General features: G+C 35.6%; 2 protein-coding genes across 8 annotated transcripts in view; one reads left to right on the top strand and one right to left on the bottom strand.

Moving 5' to 3' along the window:
• LOC18443678 (RNA methyltransferase family protein) overlaps nucleotides 1-3,366 on the top strand; it is a 35,677-nt gene extending 32,311 nt beyond the window's left edge. For 4 of the 6 annotated variants that reach the window (XM_088867404.1, XM_006853860.4, XM_088867406.1 and 1 more), the window contains one exon: nucleotides 2,515-2,760. The gene's annotated coding sequence lies outside the window, so the exon portion shown is untranslated. Of the gene's footprint in view, nucleotides 1-2,514; nucleotides 2,761-3,131 lie in introns of those variants that run through there. The other 2 variants (XM_088867403.1, XM_088867407.1) reach the window with 1 other exon arrangement.
• A 4,711-nt stretch (nucleotides 3,367-8,077) lies between these two features.
• On the bottom strand, nucleotides 8,078-24,254 carry LOC18443679 (uncharacterized). Of its 2 annotated transcripts, XM_006853861.4 has the most exons (4): nucleotides 23,781-24,254; nucleotides 23,444-23,551; nucleotides 11,221-11,388; nucleotides 8,078-8,535 (listed from the first exon to the last, which is right to left on the bottom strand). In XM_006853861.4, the coding sequence occupies exons 1-4, from the start codon at nucleotides 23,880-23,882 to the stop codon at nucleotides 8,413-8,415; spliced, it is 501 nt and encodes a 166-aa protein (XP_006853923.1). In that variant the 5' UTR covers nucleotides 23,883-24,254; the 3' UTR covers nucleotides 8,078-8,412. The 2 variants fall into 2 exon arrangements, with proteins under 2 accessions (XP_006853923.1, XP_088723535.1); XM_088867409.1 differs by lacking the exon at nucleotides 11,221-11,388.
• Nucleotides 24,255-25,312: the final 1,058 nt, after the last annotated feature.

The following is a 25,312-nucleotide window of genomic DNA, read 5'->3' as shown; positions in this document are numbered from 1 at the left end:
GAAAATTTCAATCCTAGGTGGGGAAAATGGCTTTACAGTTAATTGATTAGTAGCCATCCATTCCAATCTCTCTCTGGAGATGCAGTTACATGTGGCCACTGTACTTAATTTTTCTACTATTTAGAAGGGATTTCAACCGATGTTGGCTGAGAAATTTAAAGGACAGGGGCTGCATCACAAAGTGGATTTTATAAAATCAAGATGATGAGTGACAATCTTTGAATATTTTGTCCCGTACGTATGGGAAAGCTGGTGCAGCGTTGTCAAAATCTCCTTTATTTGAAATGCTGTAGTTGATGCTGGCACCATGCTTTGTATTTTGTAATCATGTAGAAAGCTTACTTTCTTGTTATGTGGAAAATTTCATGGGGATTAAAGGTGATGTTGCATCTGTCCCACGTTGAACAAAGTTATGGAGAAGGCTTCTTCATTGCTAGTGAAAACTAGATTACCAGGTTTTTTTGTGGGTTCTTGAAGCCTGAAAAATCATCTATCTGAGGATTTCAAGTGTGAACGGGAATCTATTCTAGTTAACTCTGGTGAGTGGCCCAATATGAAAAAATGCTAGAGGCAGGTCGAAATGGGTCATTCATGCAGAAATATGAAGGTTTTTGACATTCCTACTATTCAATAAAAGGCAATGATTTCATGCAACGGCTGCATCATAGTATAATACAACGACCCTTCTAGAAAACCATGTTTGTGTATTTGTATGATCCAAAATTTTGCACACACTCTCTTCATCTCAATAATCAATCCTAAAAAAAGAAAGTTCAATTTGAACTCTAGATATGGTCAAAATGAGTCCCCTCCAAAAACGAATCTAGACCATTCATTTGGTAAATTTCAAGATCTTAGCCTTTATAAACTCAAAATCATTGTTTTCTTTCTTTTAACATTGTTCATCTAATGATAAATAAAGCCATCCAAAAAATTTGGAAATGAAAAAAATCCTTCTAAAGTCTTGATATAAGCATCTCACCAAAATGAACGGTCTTTGTTAATTAGGCTAAAAAAATACTTTCTAGGTTGTGTTTACAAATTTTTCTTTTTTGTGATTGTTCATTAAAATGAAAGGAGTGTATATTTCAAATTTTGGATCAAACAAATGGGCATAACATGATTTTTGAAGGTTGTTACATTATACTATGATACAACCGTTGCATAAAATCACTACCCTTCAATAAAATGAGCTCAGATGGTATTTATTTACCTTGTGTCAGTTCAATCTGTCAAACTGTGAGAACCTTTGATTGAGGGAACACAGGTGTGATCTTTCATTGTGCGCTAAAGGTCTCAGGTCACAATCTTTTCATCTGTTGCACTCTACTGGGTGCAGTCACAGTAGCCATCATATCTGATTTATGCTACTTAGGATTCCTTTTTAGACTCTTGCCCTGTATAATCGAGATATATGATTTAATATTAGTTTGTTGGACCTCACTGTCTCAAAATGTTTACAGAGAATATTGTTCTGGGAAATCCATTGAAGTTCTAAGAAGGTGGTGATGAGTATATGTTCTCTACCTTATAGAATTTTTAATTTCATTTGGAACCTTGCAATGTCTCGATACACCCCTATGAGAAAATCGGTGGTTCAAGAGGAAAATTGCTCTCTTCACTGAGTTGAAGCAGCTCTTGCTGCAAAATTTGAATGCCTTCCGAATTGTTTGTGGGATGAAGCCCTTCATGAGAGTTTCAGAGGGAAAGATAAGAATAGGTTCCGTTGACAACACGATAAAGGGGCTAATATGGAATTGTCCCTGAAATCTTAAAAGTAATTGACTATTGGATTACCGCAGCAATTATCATAGTGCTTATGGAGTATAGGTATGGAAATTGTTCTTTGCATCAATGTTTTTACTATTTCCCATCAAAATATAGGGTACAGATAGCAAAAAGAGGGTGCCAGTAGCAATCCCCCACATCCATGGGATGAAACTTGGCTTTGCCACATCGTCAAAGCTCCCCAACCACCCCCCTCCCCCTCATTTTTTGTTGTGGAAATCACTATCCTAGAGTTTAGGAACAGTTTCCTAAAAAATAAACGGAATTAGAGATTCAAAACTGCGCCTAATTCACATTTCGCCATAATCATATATGGACTATCAGTGGGCATTGTGTACGGGGGTGTGCAGAGCTCCAAATCAAATGCCTTACAGTGGTTTCTGAGTTGGGAGACAGCAAGTCTGATGTTCCGGGGTTAACAAGCAGTCATTCCCTTATATATGTTCTGTTTGTTTGGTTTATTTTGCATGTTTAGTATTGGCGATTTGTCTTTACTAATTTGGTAGGTTTTATTTGCTAAATTGATTGAAGTTTTTTTATAGTAATTTTGCCAAAATTCATGAGTATCTTCTTTCATTCTCGTTTTTTCTCTTTTATTCGTTTCGTTGCCTTCTTCGACTTCGGAAACAAATTTTTTTATTTATGAATGGATGTTTTGAGGTGTACCTTAATTCTATAGTTTAAGGTTGAAACCTTAGATTAACTTATTTATTTATTTGTTGGCAGGTGAATGTAATCCCAATATATATAAGAGAAACAGTAAAAGAATTTGAGGCTATCAGCGAATGTATCGGCGAATTGCTGGTGAGTTATCGAAATCCGCTAATTGTGTTATTATTATTGTAAGACAATTTTCTCCAATTTCTTGTTGTAACTAAAGGAAAGAAACTTCAATTATCATTGTTAATTTGTAAAGCTAAAGAACAATAGAATAGAAATCCCCATTAAAGTTATGGTTATAGAACTCCAAAACGATCTGGATCCAATCAAACCCAGCATAACAATATTTCAATAGTACTCCCACTCCCATCTAGTTTTAATGTGTGGGCGCTTGAACCTCTCCTCTCTCTGACACACACATACATTCTCTCTCTCTCTCAAATGTCACTCAGTTACTAACATTTCGAAAATGATCCTCGCTAACTAAATACCAGTGAACCGACTTCATTTACAGTCTTGAACATATTTAGCAAATATGCTAAATGAAGATAATTGCCTAACACGAAAAATGAGATTAATTTGGTTTCAATCCAAAATAAAAGGGGATAAAAAGACGAAAAAAATGGAGCCCCAGAACTATCTTCAGTGAAGAGAAATGAAATAATTTGGATTTTGCTTTGCAGGTGCGGTTTGTATAAGGCTGAGGCCCTAAACAATCAAAGTAAGGCACACCTTCAAATAGTGTTTGAAGATGTTTCAGTACAGAAATTTTTTGTAATGGTCTTAAAATTTATTTTCATCTCTAATAATAAATTTAAAGTGTCAAAAGTAGTGTAGATCGAGTAGATTTGTAGCACTCGAAAACTCTTGAAAATTAACTGTCTAAACAATACATTACATGATGCATTATTTCCCAAACTTAAAATCCATTTTTTCCTACGTCCATATATCTTGAGGTTTATATGGTCAATTTGAGGATTTTTGGGCATCCAAACAGCCACCTTTAATAAATATTTTAGATGCGCCTTAATTGGATTGTTTGAGGCCTCACCTTTATATAAACGTTTTTCCTTTGCTTAAAGGAAACAGATATATTGCTTGCACAGTTGCAAGTACCTAGTGGAATATTTCAGTGTAGCACACTCCAGGAGGATAATTGAGTGTACAATGGCCCAAAATCAAAAGTTGAAAGGCAAAGTAAATTCGGTTGGCTTCTTTTTATTTATTTATTTTTAAGTGTAAATAATGCTGTTTAAATTTTAAAACAGCCTGCCCTTTTTATGAAGATGGAGACCTTCATTTTGACTGAGTTGGTTATAGGTGAGTTTTATCTCCGCGCCTACTTTTGGATGGGTTATCTCTTGATTTGAGTGAACGTCTGAGAAAATCCATATCTAAAATTCATTAATTTAAGTGATCCTTGATCAAAATATAAATTAAATTCTAGTGTTCATCTTGTAAAAGGAAGTTTATAGTGTCGTGTAAGATAAAGAAAATTTTCCTTAATGTTAAATACATTATTCAAATTTTTTTAATAAAATAAAAGTATAACAAGATCAACAAGGTATTACTCATTGGAACATAAGAATTTGAAAAGAATGAACACATAATATTTATTTTTTATTTAATATGAAAAATTTAAGAATGCATATGCATTTATTAATGGGAAATTTAGAAGTTAATTTATCATGTGTATGCAATGAATTGTAAAATTAAAGAAACTATATTATATTTTTAAGTGTAATTATGAATTATAATAAATCTTTTAGTTTTTTACTAAATAAAATAAAGGATGAAGTTTATATAAGGCCTAGGCTTTATGAAAACAAAATAAAGCGTCACCTCAAATCTTGATTTCAGAAAAGCACCTTCGGCATCGAAAATTTTCATGATGGCTCTAAAATCAAATTTTGATACAATAAAAAATTTAAAACTAAAAAAATCTACAAATCTTGGCGATTGTGAACACTTATTTTTAGGGCAAAATGGACAGTCTAGAATATTTGTAATTGCAATTTTTCCTAAATTATGAGATGAAGATTTGTTTATTTTGATAGGACTGCAGCCCTATCAAACCATTTTTCTACTCTAATTATCTGAATTCAAAACGTTCCAAATCTCCCTATAAAATCCATATTTCCTTTGAATTTCAAATTCTCCCCAAATCTATTTCCAAATTTGTAATGTTGTGCTAGGTTCGCACGAAAAGGTTTTTGTGAAAATACTTTCACCTTAAATAAGTCCTTCATGGGATTCGGTATGAATTTTTTTTTCACTCTACTTGGTCCATTTTTATGTTAAACTTTTCTGTCTTGGACCGATTTGGGAACTCCCCATGTTTACAAAAATGGAAGAACTCCCCCTTCCATTTTTGTACCCCGCCACACCAAAAATAATTTCATCGTACTTGTATTTAGGCTTCCTGACTTATGGGGAAAAGGTTTCTATACTTTCCCTACAGCGTAGAAGATCCCTATCAGCCATCCAATTTTGATCAAGGGAGCCACTCACCGTTTGACCGTAGATCCCACGTCTCAAAGTATTTTATTTTTAATTTTTTTTTTATAAATTTTATGAATATGAAATTTGGTGTGTGCCATATTTTCATTGGGTTGCACCTATAAAAAATATTAAATTTTTTTTTTGATAAAATATAATGACCAAAATACCCCTTGAAACTGTTAGGGGTATTTTGGTCATTTTATTTTATTGAAAATATTGTTTTTATATTTTTCGTTAGTGCGAGTTTAATAGAGGATTGGACGTACAAAATTTGGTTTCAAAATAATTTATAGGAAAAATTAAAAATAAAATAGTGTAGAGATGTGACATTGTGATTGGGACAATCTTAGCCCTCCATTCAGAGTGGACGGTTGGATAAGGGGAAGTATATAAGTTTTATGTCGTAGGGGAAGCATAAAAAGCTTGCCATGACATATGCTTTGATTAGTACGGGCCTAGAAAATACTGTAATTGATAGCATATCTTTGAGGTATAGATTAAAGGGAAGACAAGTTTTATGATCTGCCAGAGCATATCTAATGAGAAAATGACACTCTTAATTTGCCAAAGCATAAGGATGATAATGGTCATAAAAATGATTCACCATAGTGATCCAAATATATTAGGAAAAGGGATTTTTGTTAGTTGACCACCAAGGGCTTAAAAGATCTTGTTGGGACTCTATTTAGTCTGCATGTTGAGCAACATATAACACTCGACATACCATCCTCATTGTACACTGATGCAACTGATGATGCAACTGACGAACTTAAGGTAAATATGAAAGGGATCTTTCATCCTTCTCAGGATTGACTACTGCTGAAGTTTCAACAGGTGTCAAAAATTCGCCAAAAAGCGCGGAAGGGGTGGGGTAACGTCGTCCCGCTCCCACTCTTGAAGTCATTACTGTTCATGCATATCATTTTCAGACATTTGATCTCTCTTAATACTAGTGATGAACGCGACAAGTGATTGCACTAGCCCACGATGAGGCAATTATACCGTTTAAATTCAAATCTCGCACTTGAGTATTAGCATTAAGTTATGCCATTTCAAACATGCATGATCATTGTATCACTTTTATATCACCCAGGCCCACTATATAAGCACTTATCCACTCCCACAACCTAGTCATTGCACAAGCCTATTTTAAAGCACTTACATAATTTGAATCTGAATCCCGCACTAACTTTTGCTTCAATAACATTGGCCCAACGAGTTTTATGGTCCACTACCTCTTGCACATGAACCATGCACATGTTAACAGGGAATATTGTCCATTGTTTGACCAGCCTTAACCTGTTGGTCTCAGTAGTCCATTAAGTCATGCTAACTTAACTATTTATTTTTACCATCTTGCCTAGGGCTTCACACAAGGGTCTTTGTCCGAATACCACATTCTACCACCCTCCCCTCCCACCCAAGGTCTGCAAGGTTGATGCCGTATTCTCTGATATAAGCTTGTTCATCTAGAGAATCGGGTCATGGAGATAGGTAAACAGTTCAAAGTAGTACAAAAATCTTCCATCACCATGAAAGTTTTGCATTGCACGTAACTCAAAAAATTGGACCTTTAATTAGACCACATGCCTATGTGTTTTTTTTATATTTTGTGGGGGTTATATTAAGGTGTTCACACTATAGAGCATTTTATAATTGTACTTAACAAATTTTAAACACTTACATACTTTTATTTTGTATATGGAGTATTTTTTTATTAAGGGTATTTTTTATCATTAGGAAGGATGTGACATCACCCATATGAAGAACATCAGTGACATTTGATGCTCCATGTGGTTGATGTCACATCCCATGTGGATGATGTCAAAACGCTTCTAATTGATAAAAAATACTGATACTAAAAAAATATTGTATTATAAAACAATAGTATATAAGTGTATAATTATAAAATACTCTATAATATGAACACCCTAATAAAATATTCTTTCCTAATCGGGATGCTGGAACCTAAGTCTCATTTCAATAAACCCTAGCAAGAGAATGGGATATGGTGAAACGAAGATAGCAAGATAATTTTGTTTTCTCGACAAGAATAAGCAAGATAGTGTTATTCTCATGAAATGTTTTTTTTGGGTAGATTCTAAAAATATGTTGAAAGACGAGAACTTATACATCATAAAATGTTAAATAAACGAAATACGTACATTCAAATTTGATTTACCCCTTATGCCATCTCTGATCGGCATTGTTATACGCCATGCTATTGGGTAAATTTTCAAAATATCTACCCATTTCTATGCAGTAGTTTCCCCACAGTTGGGATTAGGTTCAAAGGATGATGATGTGATATATGAAGTTTATATGATTTAGGAACAAAATTTCAATTGAAAACCATTTAATCCAGAACAGAAAAGTAATAGAATAAAAAATAATAATCCAAACACAAACTTAGTTCGTTGAGTTTGAGAATTTAATCTTATTGGTACACTTAAGTTTCAGTGCATATTTTTAGTGGTTTTTTCTTGTTATTCTTGAATCTTTTTGCCAGCCCATGTGATGCAACACTCTTTAACACTAGTTAGAATGTGACTGCGCAAACATGATAGGAAATAATGCATAGTAATATTCATATGCGAGGAATATCAGGGAAGTGATTGCAAAGGACTTGTACGATGACTTTACCATTCTAAGAATCATCATCATCCAAGACTTATTCGGGTTATTTTATTCGGGTTATAAAAAAAATGAACAGGAATTTTGGGTTATAAAAATGGTGCCATTTTGTACTTTTTTCTTGACTCATCATATTAATTCCTCAAAGATCATATCTGTATTGTTTTTGAAGCTTCAAATTCATGGATCTGAGGCTGGACTCAAGATAAAAAGATTTGGGATATATTTCAGGTACTATCTGCACTGTTTTTGAAGCTTCTCTCTCTCTCTCTCTCTCTCTCTCTCTCTCTCACACACACACACACACACACAAACACACATGTTCATAGGGATCAGAGATTGGGGCATAAATTGATAAATGCAACATCATAAAGACAGACTTGAATGCTAGTTGCACAAATTCTCATCAATACAAATGTGGTTTTATTTTTTCGTTTTCTTCATTGGCCGCTGCAGGAGGTATAATACTGTGCAAGTATGAGGTTTAGGACAGTTGAGTTCAAGACACCATATTTCATTTCAAAGAAAGCTTGCGACATGACTAACTATGAGTTCTGTAATGAACAAGACATGTAACGCCTTCGGTGATTCAAACGCCTCTTCAAGAATGAAGACAAAAAGACTGACAAGCATTTATAATTTACAAAAGCTCTTCAACAATGTGTTAATCAATATCATAGCACCAATTGCAGAATCTGTTACAAGTTTATGATGCAGAAGGCGATTCCAAAAGCCATATCCAAGGCCAAATCATAAGAAAATTCATGGTGAAGCTTGCCCATCAGAGTTTTCCTTTTGATTGTTTCCCAACTATCGGGATGCTAATGCCTACTTAACGACAACAAATCTCTCTTGGACGTTGGATATTCCGACAGGGTATTGTCCTTTCTCATCATACTCCACATATTCACCTTCCGACAAGTCTATATCTCCAAATTTAGTCCCTGAAGTCTAAAAACAGAACAGTACGACAATCAGTCAAACACCCTTAGGAGATCTCTCCACCTCAAACACGACCAGCAGTAACATGGAAGAAGTTTCACATAAACATCATATTAAGTGTTAAAATGATTAAAACAGATAGAAAACACAAAAGGATGTATAACTATGAAATCAATATGAATGAATTTAGAGAGCCATTAAGGGTGTGCTCGTTTCTTAGCCTGTTTTCTTCATTCTGATTGGCTCATTTTTAGAAGGAAAAGTAGTGTCGAGAATTCCTCTGATCAAAGCATAAATTGAAGGGAAAGAAGCGTATGATACTAATTGCCATTATCACATTAGAAATCTTGTACAAAGCAGACAACAAACCAGGTTATGACTGTCTTGAGACGAGTTTGAGTCTGTGTATCAGCCTCCAAACTCATAGAGGCATATAACCTCCCTCCAACATGATGACGCCCATAATGCTGCCCCCTAATCCCTAATAAACTCCAAGTCCCAACCCAGCAATAAAGAATGAAACTCTGGCCCAAGGGAAAAACTTCCCACTAAAACATTGTTTTAGGGCTATCATTATGACTCCAGTACCTCTTGAGCAGAATGTAAGTGTCGAGATCACCTCACAATATCTCAAGAAAGCTATCCTCGATTCTTCCATGCACATAAGGTGCATTGAGTTAAAACTACACCCAGTAGCTCAAATGCCATCCCCCCTTTATAACATGCCTTCTATTAAAAAACTCACCAGCTAAACCCAAACTTTTCCATTCTAGTTTTCGAGGGATGCAATGTTTTATGCCTTTCTATGGCATGAAAGAGACCGTTTGTCTCCTAGTTAACAGGTGCTACTTTTTCAGTTTAGGCTGAACTGTGGAAAGGTTATAGATCTTTCAATCAACAATCATGTCCTCTCCATATTCCATGGCCTATGTGACCTTTCGGAAATTGTTTTACAACATCCAAATCTGTTTATTGTTCCTTCAGCTGTTTTTAGTATTTAATACTCGCTCCTTTACCAATCTTTGTAGAAGATTTAACTTTCAAGCATCTCCTTTATTGGAAGCTAAGTTTCCACCGCAGTCCCACCAGAATCCAGGATCACTAAGGTTTTGATGCTTACTCAGGGATTCCTAAGACAAGGTACCTGGAATCCTTGTTGACCCTAAGAGCAACTACGACTCTACTAAAGCACACAATAGAGCCCTCTTGACAGGTCTTAGGGTATTCTTTCAGTCCTCCTGCGGTTCATTCATGGTTGAAGGCAATTGGCTATTTTGCTTATCATCATCAGATGGGCAGAGGAAAAAGTGACTTATTCTCGGAAAAGCTAGTAACACAGACTTTTCATATTAGGGACGGGATGTCTATTTCCTTCTACCAAGTGATTGGGGAAGCAAACAGAGAGGTCCCTTGCACAAGTGGGAGTTGGGAAAGAACTATATCTATAGGAGGCAATCATCCATTCCCATGATATCTGCTCCATACCTATGGCCCCCCTTGATTGTATCATTGACATAACTTAATAACTGAGTGCTACTGTACCAATCTAAAAAGAGAAAATTAACTGAGTGCCAATGTATAAAAAACTTTGGGTTGCTTCCCAATTCAAAAGGAGTTTGATGGGTTATCATTCCATATGGGACCAATTTTCCAGATTTCACTTAGAAGTAACTCAGTTGATTGTCTTTGGAGTGCCACAATTTGTCTGACATGCAAATGTCGACGCGTGTCTCAGATATTAGCTCATTCAAAAACACATAAAAGATCCACAGGCTTCAAAGATAACAATTTAGTAACTAGAGGCCCATAAAACATGCTACTTTTGTGTCTAAATTGTCTCACTACCCTGGGAGAAATGAAGTGATGAGGAGCTCCTTTTTGACACCTGTTAGGAATGTGCATTCCTTACAGCCTGCTCAAGCTCTAACCAAAGAGGGGCAACTTCCTCAAGGAGGAAACCAAACTACGGAAAGTAAGTTCAGCAGCTCATGACCAGCTGCTTTCTAAGAGAAGTTGGTTAAGTAGAGCAAAATAAATGTACAAATTTTCATTTATTTGAAAAGCATTACTATCATAACTAGCCAATTAAGTCCTTTGATCTGAGCAAAATTCAGTCTAGAAGCCTTTGGTATATTACTTAACAATCAAATCAAGTATATTTCAACAGTGTCCCAATTAGAGTCTATATGGCAGACGCAAATTAAACCTTGGAATACTCCTATCATTTGCATATACTACAAAAAAGGATTTCGCCCACATAAATTGAAAAAAGAATAGAAAGTCATCAACGAGCATGGCAACCTGATGGAAAGCTGGAAACACATTATTATTATTTTAAGTTGTTAACCTGCTGGAAATACATTATTTCATGATAGATTATCTTCATATGACGCAATGGGCCTGTTGAAGTAATAGTGCATGATTTCCTGCAACTCTATCGGTAAGAGTCCATATTACAGAAAGACAAAAAGGCACCAAGATTCTTTCTTGGAAAAAAAAAGGCAACATGATTCAATAACATCAAGAGTATAAGAATAACAAAAAGTATTAACTTTCTAAACAAACCCTATACTTGCATTTTATAGCCTAAAATCGCGACATAAATTTAATTTGCTATTAAGAAACCTGTTTTATCAACTTGTGTATGCTCTTATGCTCTTATGCCAAACATCTTTTATTAAGGCATATACTTACAGATTCAGCTGCCCATCCATCTCTAAAAGAAAAACCCACAGGCTCAAAGCCCCTGCAGTCAAACATCATTAATGGAACATATTTTCCAGATTCACTGTCTTCAAGAGTCAATGGTTTGCCTCGTCCTGGGATCATTACAATGTTACCATCCCTTCCACAAAATTTGCACTGAAAAAAGCATATTCACCAGGGTTATTAAACCCATCATTGACACACTTAATTTGTTGACAGAGGATTATTGACTTAGAAAATAAACAAAGCTAGGATATTCTCCTGAGTCTCATAAAGTGATGTCTATGTACCCATCCATGCATGTAAATCTACATGTCTGGGGGTGCATTACAACAGCAAGAAATGGCAAAAAATCCTATATATGAATATATGATATCTACAGTTAACAGGATGAATGAATTGAATACAGTACAGGTAACAAACATATCATAGAAAATTCGGTTTTTTGTAAAATTTACTGAATTCGCTCTATTATTAGAACGAATAAAATCTTATTTACTTGCTGGCCTCAAAAGTGTTTTCTGTCCGGTCCTTTCAATAGAAAAACTTGCATAAAGAACACTAGGTTCTTTTGGGAGTTGAACATGTCACCACTGTTTTAAGTGTTAAACAGTGGAGAATGGAGACTAAAAAACTGAGATATAAAATAAGTGTTTAAACTAAGGTCTCTTATACAGTTAAAACTTTAAAAAAAAACTAAGGTCTTCTACATGCTATACCATCTTTTTAGGGAGTCCTCATTATCTTGCTACTTTTTAGCTTATTTTTTTGAATAATTACCAGAAAATTATATATATATATATATATATATTATACTACTCAAAAAACGAAAAGGCAAAAAAACGAAATAAATCTCTATTTGTTAAGTAAAGTTCTTATAACTTTATGTTACCTCAAATACATAAGAAAAAGGACATAATACCTCAGAAATGTTTTAATGCGTATTAATTATGTATATAAAAAATTTTCGAAGCTTGTCGGGATTTTATGACAGGTTATTTTCTGAGATTTGGCCAATTTCTTCCAGGCTTTTGCTAGATTGTAAAACTCTTTGAGTTAAATCATCCAAGTAGTGGCCACAAAGAAAGACCATAGAATATATAGATGAAGTGATGAAGCATAAATTAAACCAATATAGAAAGGCATAATTTTGATACTCCTGGTAGGCGAAGGCATTAAATGTTAGTTTGTCCATATGCATCTAATCACCTAAAGACCAAATTTCTGTTATTATCATAGGCTTCCTTATTTGGTTGCTCATAAAACCATAACAAAAATTCGTTTCAATCATAACCTGTAATAATACTTTACAAATTTTTCATGAACTTTCATTTCAGAGCCTTGCTCCTCATATCATAACCTTGCCCTAGACAAAGAACCAATTAAAACAACCAAAACTTTGAAGTATCCTTGAGTGGAAAAGGCTACACTTCCTCCTAAATGCAAACATGGTATAATCCGAAACGATGCAACACAGTTATGAGCAGACATGTTTCAGGATGTTTGCCAGTGAAACATGTCAGACATGTATCGAGCTGTTAGATATGCATGCCAACACCTTTGGGAAGTATAGCTAGACATTCTTGAGTTTGTCCTTTTCATTTATTGTATGTCGAAAAGGAGGGGACTGTGAGTCAAATCAAGTACAGCAAAGGAAATGAATCAACATGGGAAACAAACCATATTTGTGTGAGACCTCCTAGCCAGGGCTCTATGGCCCCTGCCTGTTTCCACACAAAATTGGTACAAATATCAAATATTCTAAACTAAAGAAAATGAGCTTCTATCTACTATTTATATCCTCGTGAGAAATTCTAATCATATAGATCTCCCATCATAAATACCAAAATCCCAGAACAGTCCCAACAAAAACAGACATCCCACTTCTAACACTTCAGCCATAAACTACCCTAACAACCCCATCACTGAACTTGGGGGTTAATTTGAGGCTAAATTACCGAAATCAGCCAGAGTACAGGGAATAGGACTTCTAACTTTTTCTTTTCCTTTTTTTTTTTTTCAGTTGATTTTGTATCATCAGTACAACCAAAACTGTTCACATACCAAATTGAATCCCTATAGTTGGTTCTGTACATACCCACAGAAACGAAATGTGGAATTGTATGTGAAGATTTTCTCGAAACAAGTACCAGAACATGTCAAATGAATATCTGGGTGAAAAATAATGTCCCCCGAAGCAGGCGGCATGAAAATGGGTGTCCAAATACTAAGATACACGAGTCCAGAATTTGGGTATGTGCGTCAAATTTGTAGACATATGTCTAGATTTTGCACATGTGCAAACATTGTATTATCAATGTTTACATGTGAATACAGAGCACATATAGCTTCATGAAAATGGCAGTACTGAACAGATGTGTTTGCATCTAACAAGCCTTTTCTCGAGGAGCTGTTGGTCCAACATGCAAGTCCATTACCTCGTAAACTAAATCCTATACAAACATCTGACTTGGAGGAGATTTCCAGGTCCTTATAAAATTCAACAAGAAGCTCATCAGTAACAGGTAATCCAGTTAAAAGAACTACAATCCATGTGAATGTTTACTTTTAGACAATGATTGATAGGATTATGGGATCACCAGCACTTGGATTTTACATTAAGAATGACCTTTCATAAAATAAATTTTATTTCGAATTTGGATAAAACATATGATGAATGATAAATCATAAAAGTGAATATGCATAGGAATTTAATTTTTTAATTGAATGTACGGGAATATAGAGTTGGAATGAGACTAAGATTTTATATTTTTCTTTATTTTATATTTTCATTACTTCATAAAAAATTAATTTATTGTTATAGGGTGCTTGACCAACCTGGTAGACTGGAGTCACCGAGTCCCAATGACTAATTGAGCCTAAGTTGGAGTTTGAATTATCAAATTATGAATTGTATTACATGGTTCATCATCATCATCATCCAAGCCTTATCCCAATAATTTGGGGTTGGCTACACAAATCATATTCCTCCATTCTTCTCTATCAAGGGCCATACCCTCAATCAATTTATGTATTCTCCCAGAACACCACATTGGGAAGCAGTAAGAAACATTTGAGATACCCGAAGAAAGCCCCAGGCTGAGTACTTATCTAGAAGAAGAATGGTCACTTTGACATTGCGAGTTATTATGATGCTGATTGTGCAGGATCACCTTCAGATAAAAGATCTACTACAGGCTGGTACACCTTTGTTGGAGGAAATTTGGTGAATTGGAAATGCAAGAAACAAAATGTGGTAGCCAAATCTAGTGTAGAGGCTGAGTATAGAGCTATAGCTCATACGAAAGTGAGTTAATATGGCTCAAAACCTTGATGCAGGAAATGGGTGTTTTTCAATTACTGAACGAATGAAGATGTTCTGTGAAAATCCGACAACCATTCATATTGCGAGCAATCCAGTTTTTCATAAAGAACAAAATCTATTGACGTGGATTGCCACTTCATTCATTAGAAGGTGACCCGCACGCAAAAAACAACCCCATATGTAAAGTCATCAAATCAATTGGTTGATATATTCACCAAGGCGATTAGTCATAATCAAACTCAGCAGATTTGTTCCAAGCAGGGCATGGGTGACATCTATGCTCCAGCTTGAGGGGCCATGTTAAAGAATAACTCGTTTTTGTATTGGGGAATTCTATCATTTCTATATAGTTTAGGATTATTTTCATTGAGAGTATTTCTGTCCTTTGTAAACCCTAAACAAACATTATAAATAAAGATATTAGTGGGGTATGGGGTGAACGAATCTCATGTCACTTTGTCCTCTCTTCCCTTTCATCTTTTCTCTCTTCTGTCTTTCTCGGCCTCTTCTTTTCCCTTTCTCTCTCTAGTTTTGACACTCTATATTGTTAATGGTATTGTCACAGTACTGTTCAGGCACTGTTTGCAGTACTGTTCATGAGTGCTATTCACAAGACGTACTGATCACATGGCAACCGAACCATTGAAACCAAGTATTTTTCATACTCTTATCTTTCCCCCCAAACTATGTTTCTTCTTGATAGATCAACTGCTCAAAGTTGAGCATGTAGGTTTCTCCAAGTTTTTTTTTTTAAATGTTCTCCATGTGCCTTTATTCTCTGCTAATATTCTCTCTGTTAGTAGCATTAACAAGAACAAAAATTGCTCCATGACTATCCTACACATTGTGTTATTCAGGATCTGATAATTGGTAGTAAAATTGAAGAAGGCATGGAGTCAATGGGCTCTACTTGTCTGATCAAATGATGGAGGGGAAAATTGTTTCTAAAGTTTTTAGTTTTTAGGAATTCTAGGGTTTTTTTTTATTTATTTCATGAGTAATATTCATGATTACTATTCACGAGTATTGTTCATGGGTACTATTCACAGCGGTAAAACTATCATTACAAAATTTATACTTAAGTTAGGACCTTTTGGTTAAAACTTAATTATATGGACAAATATTGTCCAAAAGAATAATTTTCTATTATAAATAAGGGCGTCGATGGGCCGGAGAGGCATTCATGTATTCCTTTTTAAGAAAAAAAAGACTTTGTCTTGTAAAAATGCCTAAGGCTTGAGCCCTAGGTAGGAGAAAGCCTTAAGGTTTCTCCAAAATTGCTTGTGTCAAAGTGTTTCTTGTTTATTTTCTATGTTTCTTCAAGTGCTCTTACATAAAGTGGCATCAGACCCCGTGACCTACACAAAAGGTACTATAGCAAGTACAAAAGTTAATGTAGCAGGTACAGAAGTTACTATAGCAAGTACGGAATTACTGTAGCACCACTACTTTTGTGCCCTATATCAACAACAAAGAGAGGAAGTTATAGTGGGGTCTAGGGCTGATTTTGGCCAAAGTTTTGTCAAAACAACCTAGATCTTGCTGATTTCAATACATTTTTGTTGAATATTTACCTAGGGTTTGTGATTTCACAAACTTATAGCAGTGAGAAGGGGTCATAAAAGGGAGATTTTCGTAGATCTACTACATGATCCTATATAGATGACATCATTGAGGAACTTGAAAGGCAAGTACAGTAGCTAGCGCAACAATTCACGAGCCTCAATAATGAGCAAGACGGTGATCTTTCAGCCTAAGAAGAACTCGAGTGCAAGCCTCTTCACGTTTGCACTCCGAGTGTGGAGTCAGGTGATGAGGATAGCGATAGAAGATGTAGATGTGGGAACATCACTTTAGGGTTTTCGATTTGAAGGATGAGATTTTTTATTTTGACACAGATTGCATGGAAAGTCAGTAATTGTTGATTAAGATTCACCACCAATCTTTGATATATACTCAGATGAACAACACGATTTTTTAGGAGATCCAATCTACGTAAGGATCGAGATGATGATGAAGAGATTTTGGAAGAGGGTGAAGATGGAGAGACGGCAGCAGGAGGACGGATCAAAATCATTGCCTTTGAAGATCTCATTAATATCAAAGTGGTAGTGCATTCAATAAATTAAGAGTGTTGGAACTAGAGTAGTGCAGTGGAAGTATGGTCGAGTCAAAATCTGCAAATTGTGGCCCTGTTTCCTCAATATATATGTTAGGATCCGTTTCTCAAGAAATTACCTTTACCACGAATAAAATTTGAGCCAACAAAGAAAAAGAAGGTTAAAGGTGTTTTTGTTGCTGAATTCATCTTGGCACACTTAAAAACTCGAGGACGAGTCTTCTCCAAGCATGCGAGAATGATGGAGGGAAAAACTGTTCTTATTCTTTTTTTTTTGTTCAACTTTAAAGGATGCATATTATAATTTTAGTTTTAGGGTTTTTAGTTTTTAGGAATTCTAGGGAATTTATAATTTTTTTATTTATTTCATGAATACTATTCACAAGTACTATTTATGTTCATGGTACTATTCACAGGGGTAAAACTGTATTACGAAATTTATACTTAAGTTAGGACCTTTTGGTCAAAAGTTAATCATATAGACAAATATTGTCCAAAAGAATAAGTTTCTATTATAAATAAGGCATGGATGGGTTGGAGAGGCATTCATGTATTCCTCTTTAAGAAAATAAAGACTTTGTCTTGTAAAAAAATCCTAAGGCTTGAGCTCCAGGTGGGAGAAAGCCTTAGGGTTGCTCCAAAATTGCTTGTGTCAAAGTGCTTCTTGCAGATTTTCTATATTTCTTCAAGCTCTCCTACATCATCGAATGTCTACAATTTTCCCAATGGCAAGGAAGAGGAGAAGTAAGGGCACACAAATAAGGTCACCCATAAAATCTTGTTTTACATATTTTATTTCCAAAAATAAAGTCCAGTCTAACCCCTTAAAAAATTGTGAAGTGTTTCTGTAATCCAAACGATCTCATATTCTCTTTTCTCGTAATAAAATTCAATGTGATACTACTTGATATGATTACGTTTTAATTATGGGGCCAAACCCCTGTTACATCTTTTGTTGGTAATAGGCATTTTCTTAGTTTTATTGTTAATTGTTCTCGTACTAAATGGATTTACCTTATTAAATCTAAAGATGAAGGAGTACTTGTGGTTAAAGTGTTTCAAATGATTGTAACCCAAGGCAATGCTAGACTTTGAATTCTACATTCTGATCACGGAACAGAGTTCGTCAATTGGTAGATGACTGAGTCACTTCAAGGAAATGGTGTTCTCAAAATTTATTAGTATTCTGTTTCTTCTGTTGCATCATTCATAATAAATGGGTTATCATTGTATCATCAGTCATATTTCACCCTTAGAAAAGCTGATTGGATGCAAACAATCTTTAGAGCATTTTAGGGTTTTACTAGAAATTACTAGATTGGAAAATAAATCTATCAGGTGCATTTTTCTAGGATAGTCTTCCACTCAAAAAGAATATGACTGTCTTGATCCTAAAAAGAGAAAGCACTACGCTTCAAGAAACATTAGGTTCTTTGACAAAAGGGTCATATTTCTCTAAGGAACCCACATCATCATATGACGTGTTTGAGGGGAGGATCCTATTATTTCACAAACTTCTATTTCACCATCTGTGCCTCCTAAGTTAGTTACCACACAGAAGAAGTCTCCTCCCCTAATTATAATAAAAGCTTAGTCCTACTGATGAACAACATGTATATCCACAAGGTGACTTGTCTTCGCTTAACACCTCACAGCAATCAGGTCATGACTCAGTAAATCCCTATCATATTCTGATAGACCTATTGCTTTGTCAAAAGAAAAAAGAAATTCTCGTCCAATTGAAAATATTGTATCCTAATCAGCTATATCCTATATGCATTACACTCTTTCCAGTGATGCCATTTCATATCCAAAAATCTTCTAAATGGAGAAATGCCTTGGAAGATAAGGGCGCCTGAAAAAAATAGACTTGGGATCTGACTCTTTGCCTAAGGGAAAGAAGGAAGCATGATGCAGATGGTTATATAAGGTTAGACTATCCTAATTGGTACATTGATTTGTGCTGAGCTGGATTCATGGACAAGGGCTTTACCCAGTATTACAGACTCAATTACCATGAGACATTTGCTCTTGTCGGTAAGATAGGAATTGTTCGGGTTTCTATTGCAGCAAATAAGAATTGTCAATTATACCAATGGGATGTTAATAATGTTTTCCCCCATGAGATTCAGAGGAAGATGTCCACATGCAATGCCCATTAGGTCATGGTCACAAGGCACCACCAGGCCCTATATCCTAAGAAAACATCTATGGACTATAACAATCTCCTCGAGCATGGAAAGCGAAAATAAGCCAAGCCAAAATACATGTCAGATATACAAGTAGCTCCTCAGATCTTTCCATGTTTGTGAGAAACAAAAACAAGGGATGCAATTCTACTTGTATGTGTTGGTGATATCATTCTCATTGGGTGTATACTAAAGAAACCCAAAAGCTTAAGGAGTATATGCACGCGCAGGTCAATATTAAGTATATGGGAGTATGGGCATTGAGGTTTGCAGGCCATCCCATGGATACCAGTAAACCCAAATTTCAAACCAGAACTCAGCACTAGTATGTCATTAAAGGATGTTGGTTAGTACCAGTGATTGGTGGGACCATTACTCAACCAAACATCATCTTTGCAGTTAACTTGGTGACCCAATTCATACATGTTCCACCTGCTAGCCATCTTAAACTAGTCAATCGCACTAAATCATCTCCAAGAAGAGGATACTTATTCACGACAACACTCACATTACTCTATGGGGATATATGAATATATATCCAATGTTAAAAAAGTCAGCCGCCAGAGAAGAGGATAGTTATGCACGACTGATCTATGTGGATATATCCAATTTCAAAGAATTTGGCCACCTGGCCTCCTACGCTTTAAAAACACCTAGACGTGCCCTAGGTGGGAGTGCTCCTAGGTGCCCAAGGCGCAACTTAGGCTCTCACCTTAAGCCAGACGCCTAAGCAGAGACCAGATGCAACTTAGCCAAATGAGGAAAATGCCCTCAGCAAGGTCAAAAAAGTACTTTTTTCCCCAAAAAACGGGGGAAAAGGGTTTAAGGGGCTATTCTAGACCCCAAAACCATATACACCTAGTGTCATCCCATAAATTTACCAAAAAAAAGAACAAAAAAAAAAAAAAACATGTCCCCTTAAAAAAAAAAGTATAGTTAAGGCCTTAATCTGCTCTTTCTCTATATATAACAAGAAGACGAAAAAGAAGATGACCTCCAAGTGTTCGATGTGAGGCCTCCCTCTCTCACCAATTCATATTCTCTCCACATATCAAAAGAAGGAAACATGAACATGTCCTCCAAGTGTTCAATTTGAGACCTCTCTCTCTCACACAGGTGCATATGCTCTCACATACACTATATAAGAAAACAGACAAGAAAAAAGAAGATGAATTTTAAGTATTTGATGCGAGGCCTCACGTGTGCAACACACACACACATGCACCCACGCACACACGTGCGCACACACACACACACACTTATATATGTATACATATTTACATATATAGAAATTATATATATACATACATACATATATTAGATATAATAGATGCCCCTCCACACCTCACCCCCACCCCCCTTGTAGGGATACCTGCACCCACCTCGGCGGCCACCTCCGCTTTTTAAAAATTGTATGCCACCTCCGCTTTTTAAAAATTGGATATATCTATGTAGATTGGGCAGGATTTCTTCTTAAAAGGCGATCCACCATTGACTCTTGCACTTTTTGTTTGGGGAAATATTATTACATTACATAGTAAAAACAAAATTTTGTAGCTGGCTCCAATGAAGAAGTAGAGTATCAAGTTATTGCATCAACTTCAAATGAGCTGGTGTGTGTTGAGAGCAGCCTTAAAAATATGAGTTTTCATTTTCAGGGGTCCATCCCTCTATATTGTGATAATCAGGCTATCATCCACATAGCAACCAACCCAAGATTCCAAAAACGCAATAAACAAATTGAGGTTGATTATCACTACGTGCATAACAAAGTAACTTCAAATAAATCTCCAATTCTTATGTGAGACCACTAAACAGCTTGCAAACCTTTTTACTAAAGGACTTTGCGGGAAGGTTGGGATAAATTAGCAACTTGGGCATTCATAGAATTTAATCACCAACTTAAGAGAAAGCGTAGACAGGTTTGACCCATAAGGGCACATTTGTCCTTCATGAATAATCGAATACTTTTGTACTATGCTTGTGCTGTATTTATCTAAAACTGACTTAAATGTACAATGTAAGAAGTCCTAGGATAGTTTTTTGTGAATGCCACAAATATAAAGTACATGAAATGGTGTTGGAACAGTAATTGTCCCATTCCTATTCTTTTTTGTCTAGTTTGCCTCTTGGAACATTGTCATATGGATGACCAGTTTACCCTTTCTCATCATTTCATCAAATAAGCTATTATAATAGGAATGATTAGTTGACATGGTGCCTCATTGAACTTAAATTAGGTTAATGGTAAGGTCATTAGCAGCCATCTTTCTGACAATGAAGAGACTAAATGGACATTTACTTTTTTCATAATTAATAAGCATTGAGCCAATGGTTGATGCAGACCTTGTTGATTGTTTTTGTTTGTGAATGGGTTTTATTGTTCATGTCTCTGATACCCTTAATGCCCCCTTCTTTTTCCTGACAACGTCAAACTATATTTGTGGCAAGGATTCTGCAAGAGGAGTTCTTATGTTACAATCATCATAGGCTCTCCTTTTTCCAGTAACATATCACTGATAGTATCTTGTTTTCCCGGTTCTTTCAACCTAAAATTTGAGGTCACTAATTTTGTTTTTCTTCCATGCTTTTTCACTATTTTATCGTTTATCAAGCAAGTTTTTGCCTGATGTTTCTCTTTTTATAGTCGGCCAAACAGCCTCTTCATCATCTGATGTGTTTCTTCTACTTTTTCCTGCAAGATTGAGGGATTCTGGATACTTGAAACTTTTTCTTTCTTGGAACTTTGAATACTTGAAACTTTCCCACAATTGAATTTCCACTAAATATGCATCCTCATAAACAAGGGAATCAAATCTAGATCCAAGGCTGGAGGGGATAGAAGACAGCTCTTTGTTTTCAGCCTGGAGTGGTTGGATCGGTTATATATGGCGGAACTTGCAACCATTGACCATTGTCATGTTCCTGCTGCTTGTTGGCCTTCTTTGATTTGGTACTGTTTGATTTCATTCTTCCAATATATCGGTTGCTATTATGTCCTAATCTGCAGCATATTGAGCAAAATTTTGATATATTCTATCACTTGTTTAAGCATTTCATGTTACCAAATGACTATAACCTAGTTGGAAAGAACAGTGTCTTCTTTCACTTCAACTCAGATCTGTGTACGGTCTAGTGCTTATGTTCTCCTATTGCACATTCCATGAAAACTAATTTTCTAACCCCTGCAACATGAGCCCCAGAGGAGGACCAAGGCAAGAATAGATTAGGAGGTCCAATAGTAGAGAACAGGTATACATCAAGTTGGACAACCTTGACTTAGTTATAATCATAGAGAAAACATAAAAGTATGGAACCTAACAAAAAAATGGGAAAAATCATAGGGAGACAATTACAACCATCACCTTCATACAAAAAGGTTATGACCACTCCAAGCCTTCAGATATCAAATCAAGTGGCTGGGAGTGTAACGTTGATTGCTCTCAAAGTTTAAAGAAAAACCAACACTAGTCATCTAATTTTGCATCTAATGGAGAGATTGGAGAAGATGTTACATATAGAATTAGAATTGGGTGAGCGAAATGGAGATGTGCAACCGAAATATTACGTGATCTCTACATACTAATAACACTAAAGGGTAAGTTCTATAGGACCGCTGTGAGATCAGCTTTGCTTTGTGGAGTAGAATGTTAGGTGGTCAAAAACAATATACCCATAGAATGGGTATAGCGGAAATAAGGATGGTGAGATGGATCAGTGGCAAGACAAGAAAGGATAAAATTCCAAATGCAAATATTTGTGACAATTTAGAAGTGGCACCAATATGCGATAAGATGAGAGAAAATAGACTTAGATGGGTTGGCCATATTCGGTGCAGACCCAGTACAGCACCTGTTAGAAGATGAGAGTTAGTTCAAGTGGAAAGCCAAAAACGGGCATGGGGTATACCCAAAAGGACATGGTTAGAAGTAGAAAGTAAAAATACGGGGACCTATAGCCTCCTGTAGGGTATGACCCTTAATAGAGCAAAATGGTGGACCAGGATTAGTATAGCCGACCCCAATTAGTTGAAAAAAGGCCCTGATGATGATGATGACAAGTAGGCAGCTTCAATGGAGTCCATTGCGTCCACAAAAAATTCATATGCTATCAAGCAGCCACTCAAGCCACAGAGAAGCCCAAATATTTTATTCCTAACCTTTGCCCGACAAATAACCTACAGTAAGAAAGATCCAATCCACCAGAATCGCAAAAAAACAACAGCCCTCACTTTATGCTAACCATATCATTAAACCTGCAGTTGGAAAAACTCCACCAATGCTAAATAACCACAGTTCACAAAACAAATATTTCAAAAGACAAGCATAAAAATAATTAGAAAAAAAACTATTTGTCTCAACCACTACAATTCATGCTCATTCTATTTCTTAACCTACCCAACTACACAATAAAGCAAAGGCAAAAAAAATAAGCAATAAAAGAAAAAGTTTGACATGTATTGATGCATATGAAATAAACCAGGAAAGCAAAAGTGACCATCAAATAAGAAAAACAAATAAATAAAAAATTACCAGTTGAGAAATGAAATGACAAATAACAAACTGAAAAAGGGACTACCTTCTGAACTAGATTGGCTGAGCCTTTGCTTTTGGGGAGTTGGACTGTTTCTGAGAGTGTAACGCAGGTCTCTTTTTGGCTTAATTCCCCACAATTCCCACATTTCACCTGTTACCATAATTGAAAGTGAAATGCCTCAAAAATTAAGGAAAGAACGATGGCAAAAAAAAATCCATAAACCCATAAATAAAAGAGAGAGAATAGCAATCATGTTTGACACATAAGAGCCAAGAGATATGGAAATGCAAAGATTCAAAACCAAAAAAGTAAGAAGAGAAAGAGGATTATCAGCGAAATGAAGAGGAGAGAGAGAGACAGAAACAGACAGTAAACCTACCTTGAAGTAGTAAGAGAAATTGGGGTCGTCACATCCACCTTGCGGCTGGAGATTGGTGAGATTCTCCAAGTCACCTTTGATTTCTAACATCAAATTCACCATTTTTGTTTATTGAATTGTTAATCGAAGCCTTAAAAGAGCCAGGTTAATGGCTTTGCAGATGGTGAATTTAGGAAGAGAAAGCAGCTGCTTGAATACTGATTTTATGCTCAAACATAATACGGAGAGATGTTTTTCGATTGTTCGAGAGAGAGATGTTGCGTGGAAACGACACTTTTTTCAGTCGAAAATGTTAAAAGAGCACTCAAGCAAATGTAGGAAATTAAATTTCTAACTTTCCCGGCGTCTTCGGCCCCCAACATTTTTTTATATCGATGAATCAAGTAGAATTAAGGGAATCACCGTTAAATTTGACGTATATCTCGAACAAAAAGAAAAATTATCGCATGAGACTTAATTTTTATAGAGATAGGTATCAAATTTAGTGGTGATCTTTTGAAGTTTTACCTAAGCATGAGAGGGGGTATAGAGATATTTTTTCTTTCTTTTTGTTTTTTTTTGTTTTTTGAGTATATAGTTTTTATAGGCCAAGGCTTTCAAAATAAAGCATCATCTCAAATCCTTGTCCATAAAGCACATCGAGTATAAAAATCTCCATGATGCCTCTAAAGTTAAGTTTCAATATCAATTATGAAATTTGAAGCTTAAAAAATAATAAAGATCTTATAAATCTGTGAACACTTATTTTTAAGACAAAATAGATGGTCTAGATAATGTCTTACAATACATACAATTTTTAAGGTTTGAAATTCTAATTTTTTTTCACAACTATAATGGTCAAGGCTAATATGATCGATTTAAAAGTTTTTCAATGTCAAAACTACAATTTTAATGATTATTGAAGTGCTCTACAGTCCAAGGGCATTGTTGAAGGACCTTGATCAAGTTTATTTTCCTCGTAGCTTGGAAGATGAAGTCATTTGGGATATGGAGAGTGATGGGGAATTCTTAGTGAAAACATTGTATAGATTACTATTTTCATGATAGATGGTGGTGATCATTTCCACGGATTGCTTAAGTGTGAAAATGGCCGATTCCCCACAAGTTGCAAGCTTTCTTATAGCTAGCGGCTCGAGAAAAAATAGTTACTATAGATTACTTAATTAAAAGAGGTAAAAATTTTCTTAACATTTGTCTTATGTAAAAAGCAGGATGGAGAATTTGGATCCCACCTTACTTCAAGAATTGGGTGTATTCTATTCTCTATGATGGATATGAGAGCCGCTTTGCCAGAGAATGTTGTGGGGATTGTTACACAATTGGCCTTCCAAAATCTACCGAAAGTAGTATTTTGTGGAAGATTGCCAGAGGAGAAGACTATGTGAGAACTTTGGAAATAACGTAACAGACGAACCTTCGAAGGAGTTGTTTTACCATTTGATAGAGTGCTCAATAATATACTATCTATTACAAAAGAAGGGTGGGGAGCGACTGTGTATGTCTCACTAAATTTACCAAATTTGTTCAAAATG

Source organism: Amborella trichopoda, chromosome 5 (genome assembly GCF_054954075.1).
Source record: "Amborella trichopoda isolate Santa Cruz 75 chromosome 5, AtrichopodaSantaCruz75HAP2 v2.0, whole genome shotgun sequence".
Classification (NCBI taxonomy): Eukaryota; Viridiplantae; Streptophyta; class Magnoliopsida; order Amborellales; family Amborellaceae; genus Amborella; species Amborella trichopoda.
The sequence above is the reverse complement of the archived record's forward strand: the minus strand, read 5'-3'. Positions and strand labels throughout refer to the sequence as shown.

Bases quoted from the DNA above. Each gene is read 5' to 3' on its own strand.
- LOC18443679 (XM_006853861.4), bottom strand. From the start codon at position 23,882: ATGGTGAATTTGATGTTAGAAATCAAAGGTGACTTGGAGAATCTCACC. The intron at 23,552-23,780 runs GTAGGTTTACTG...TTATGGTAACAG, and splicing joins ATTTCTCTTACTACTTCAAG to GTGAAATGTGGGAATTGTGG. The intron at 8,536-11,220 runs GTAAGTATATGC...TTCTGTTTTTAG, and splicing joins ATGGATGGGCAGCTGAATCT to ACTTCAGGGACTAAATTTGG.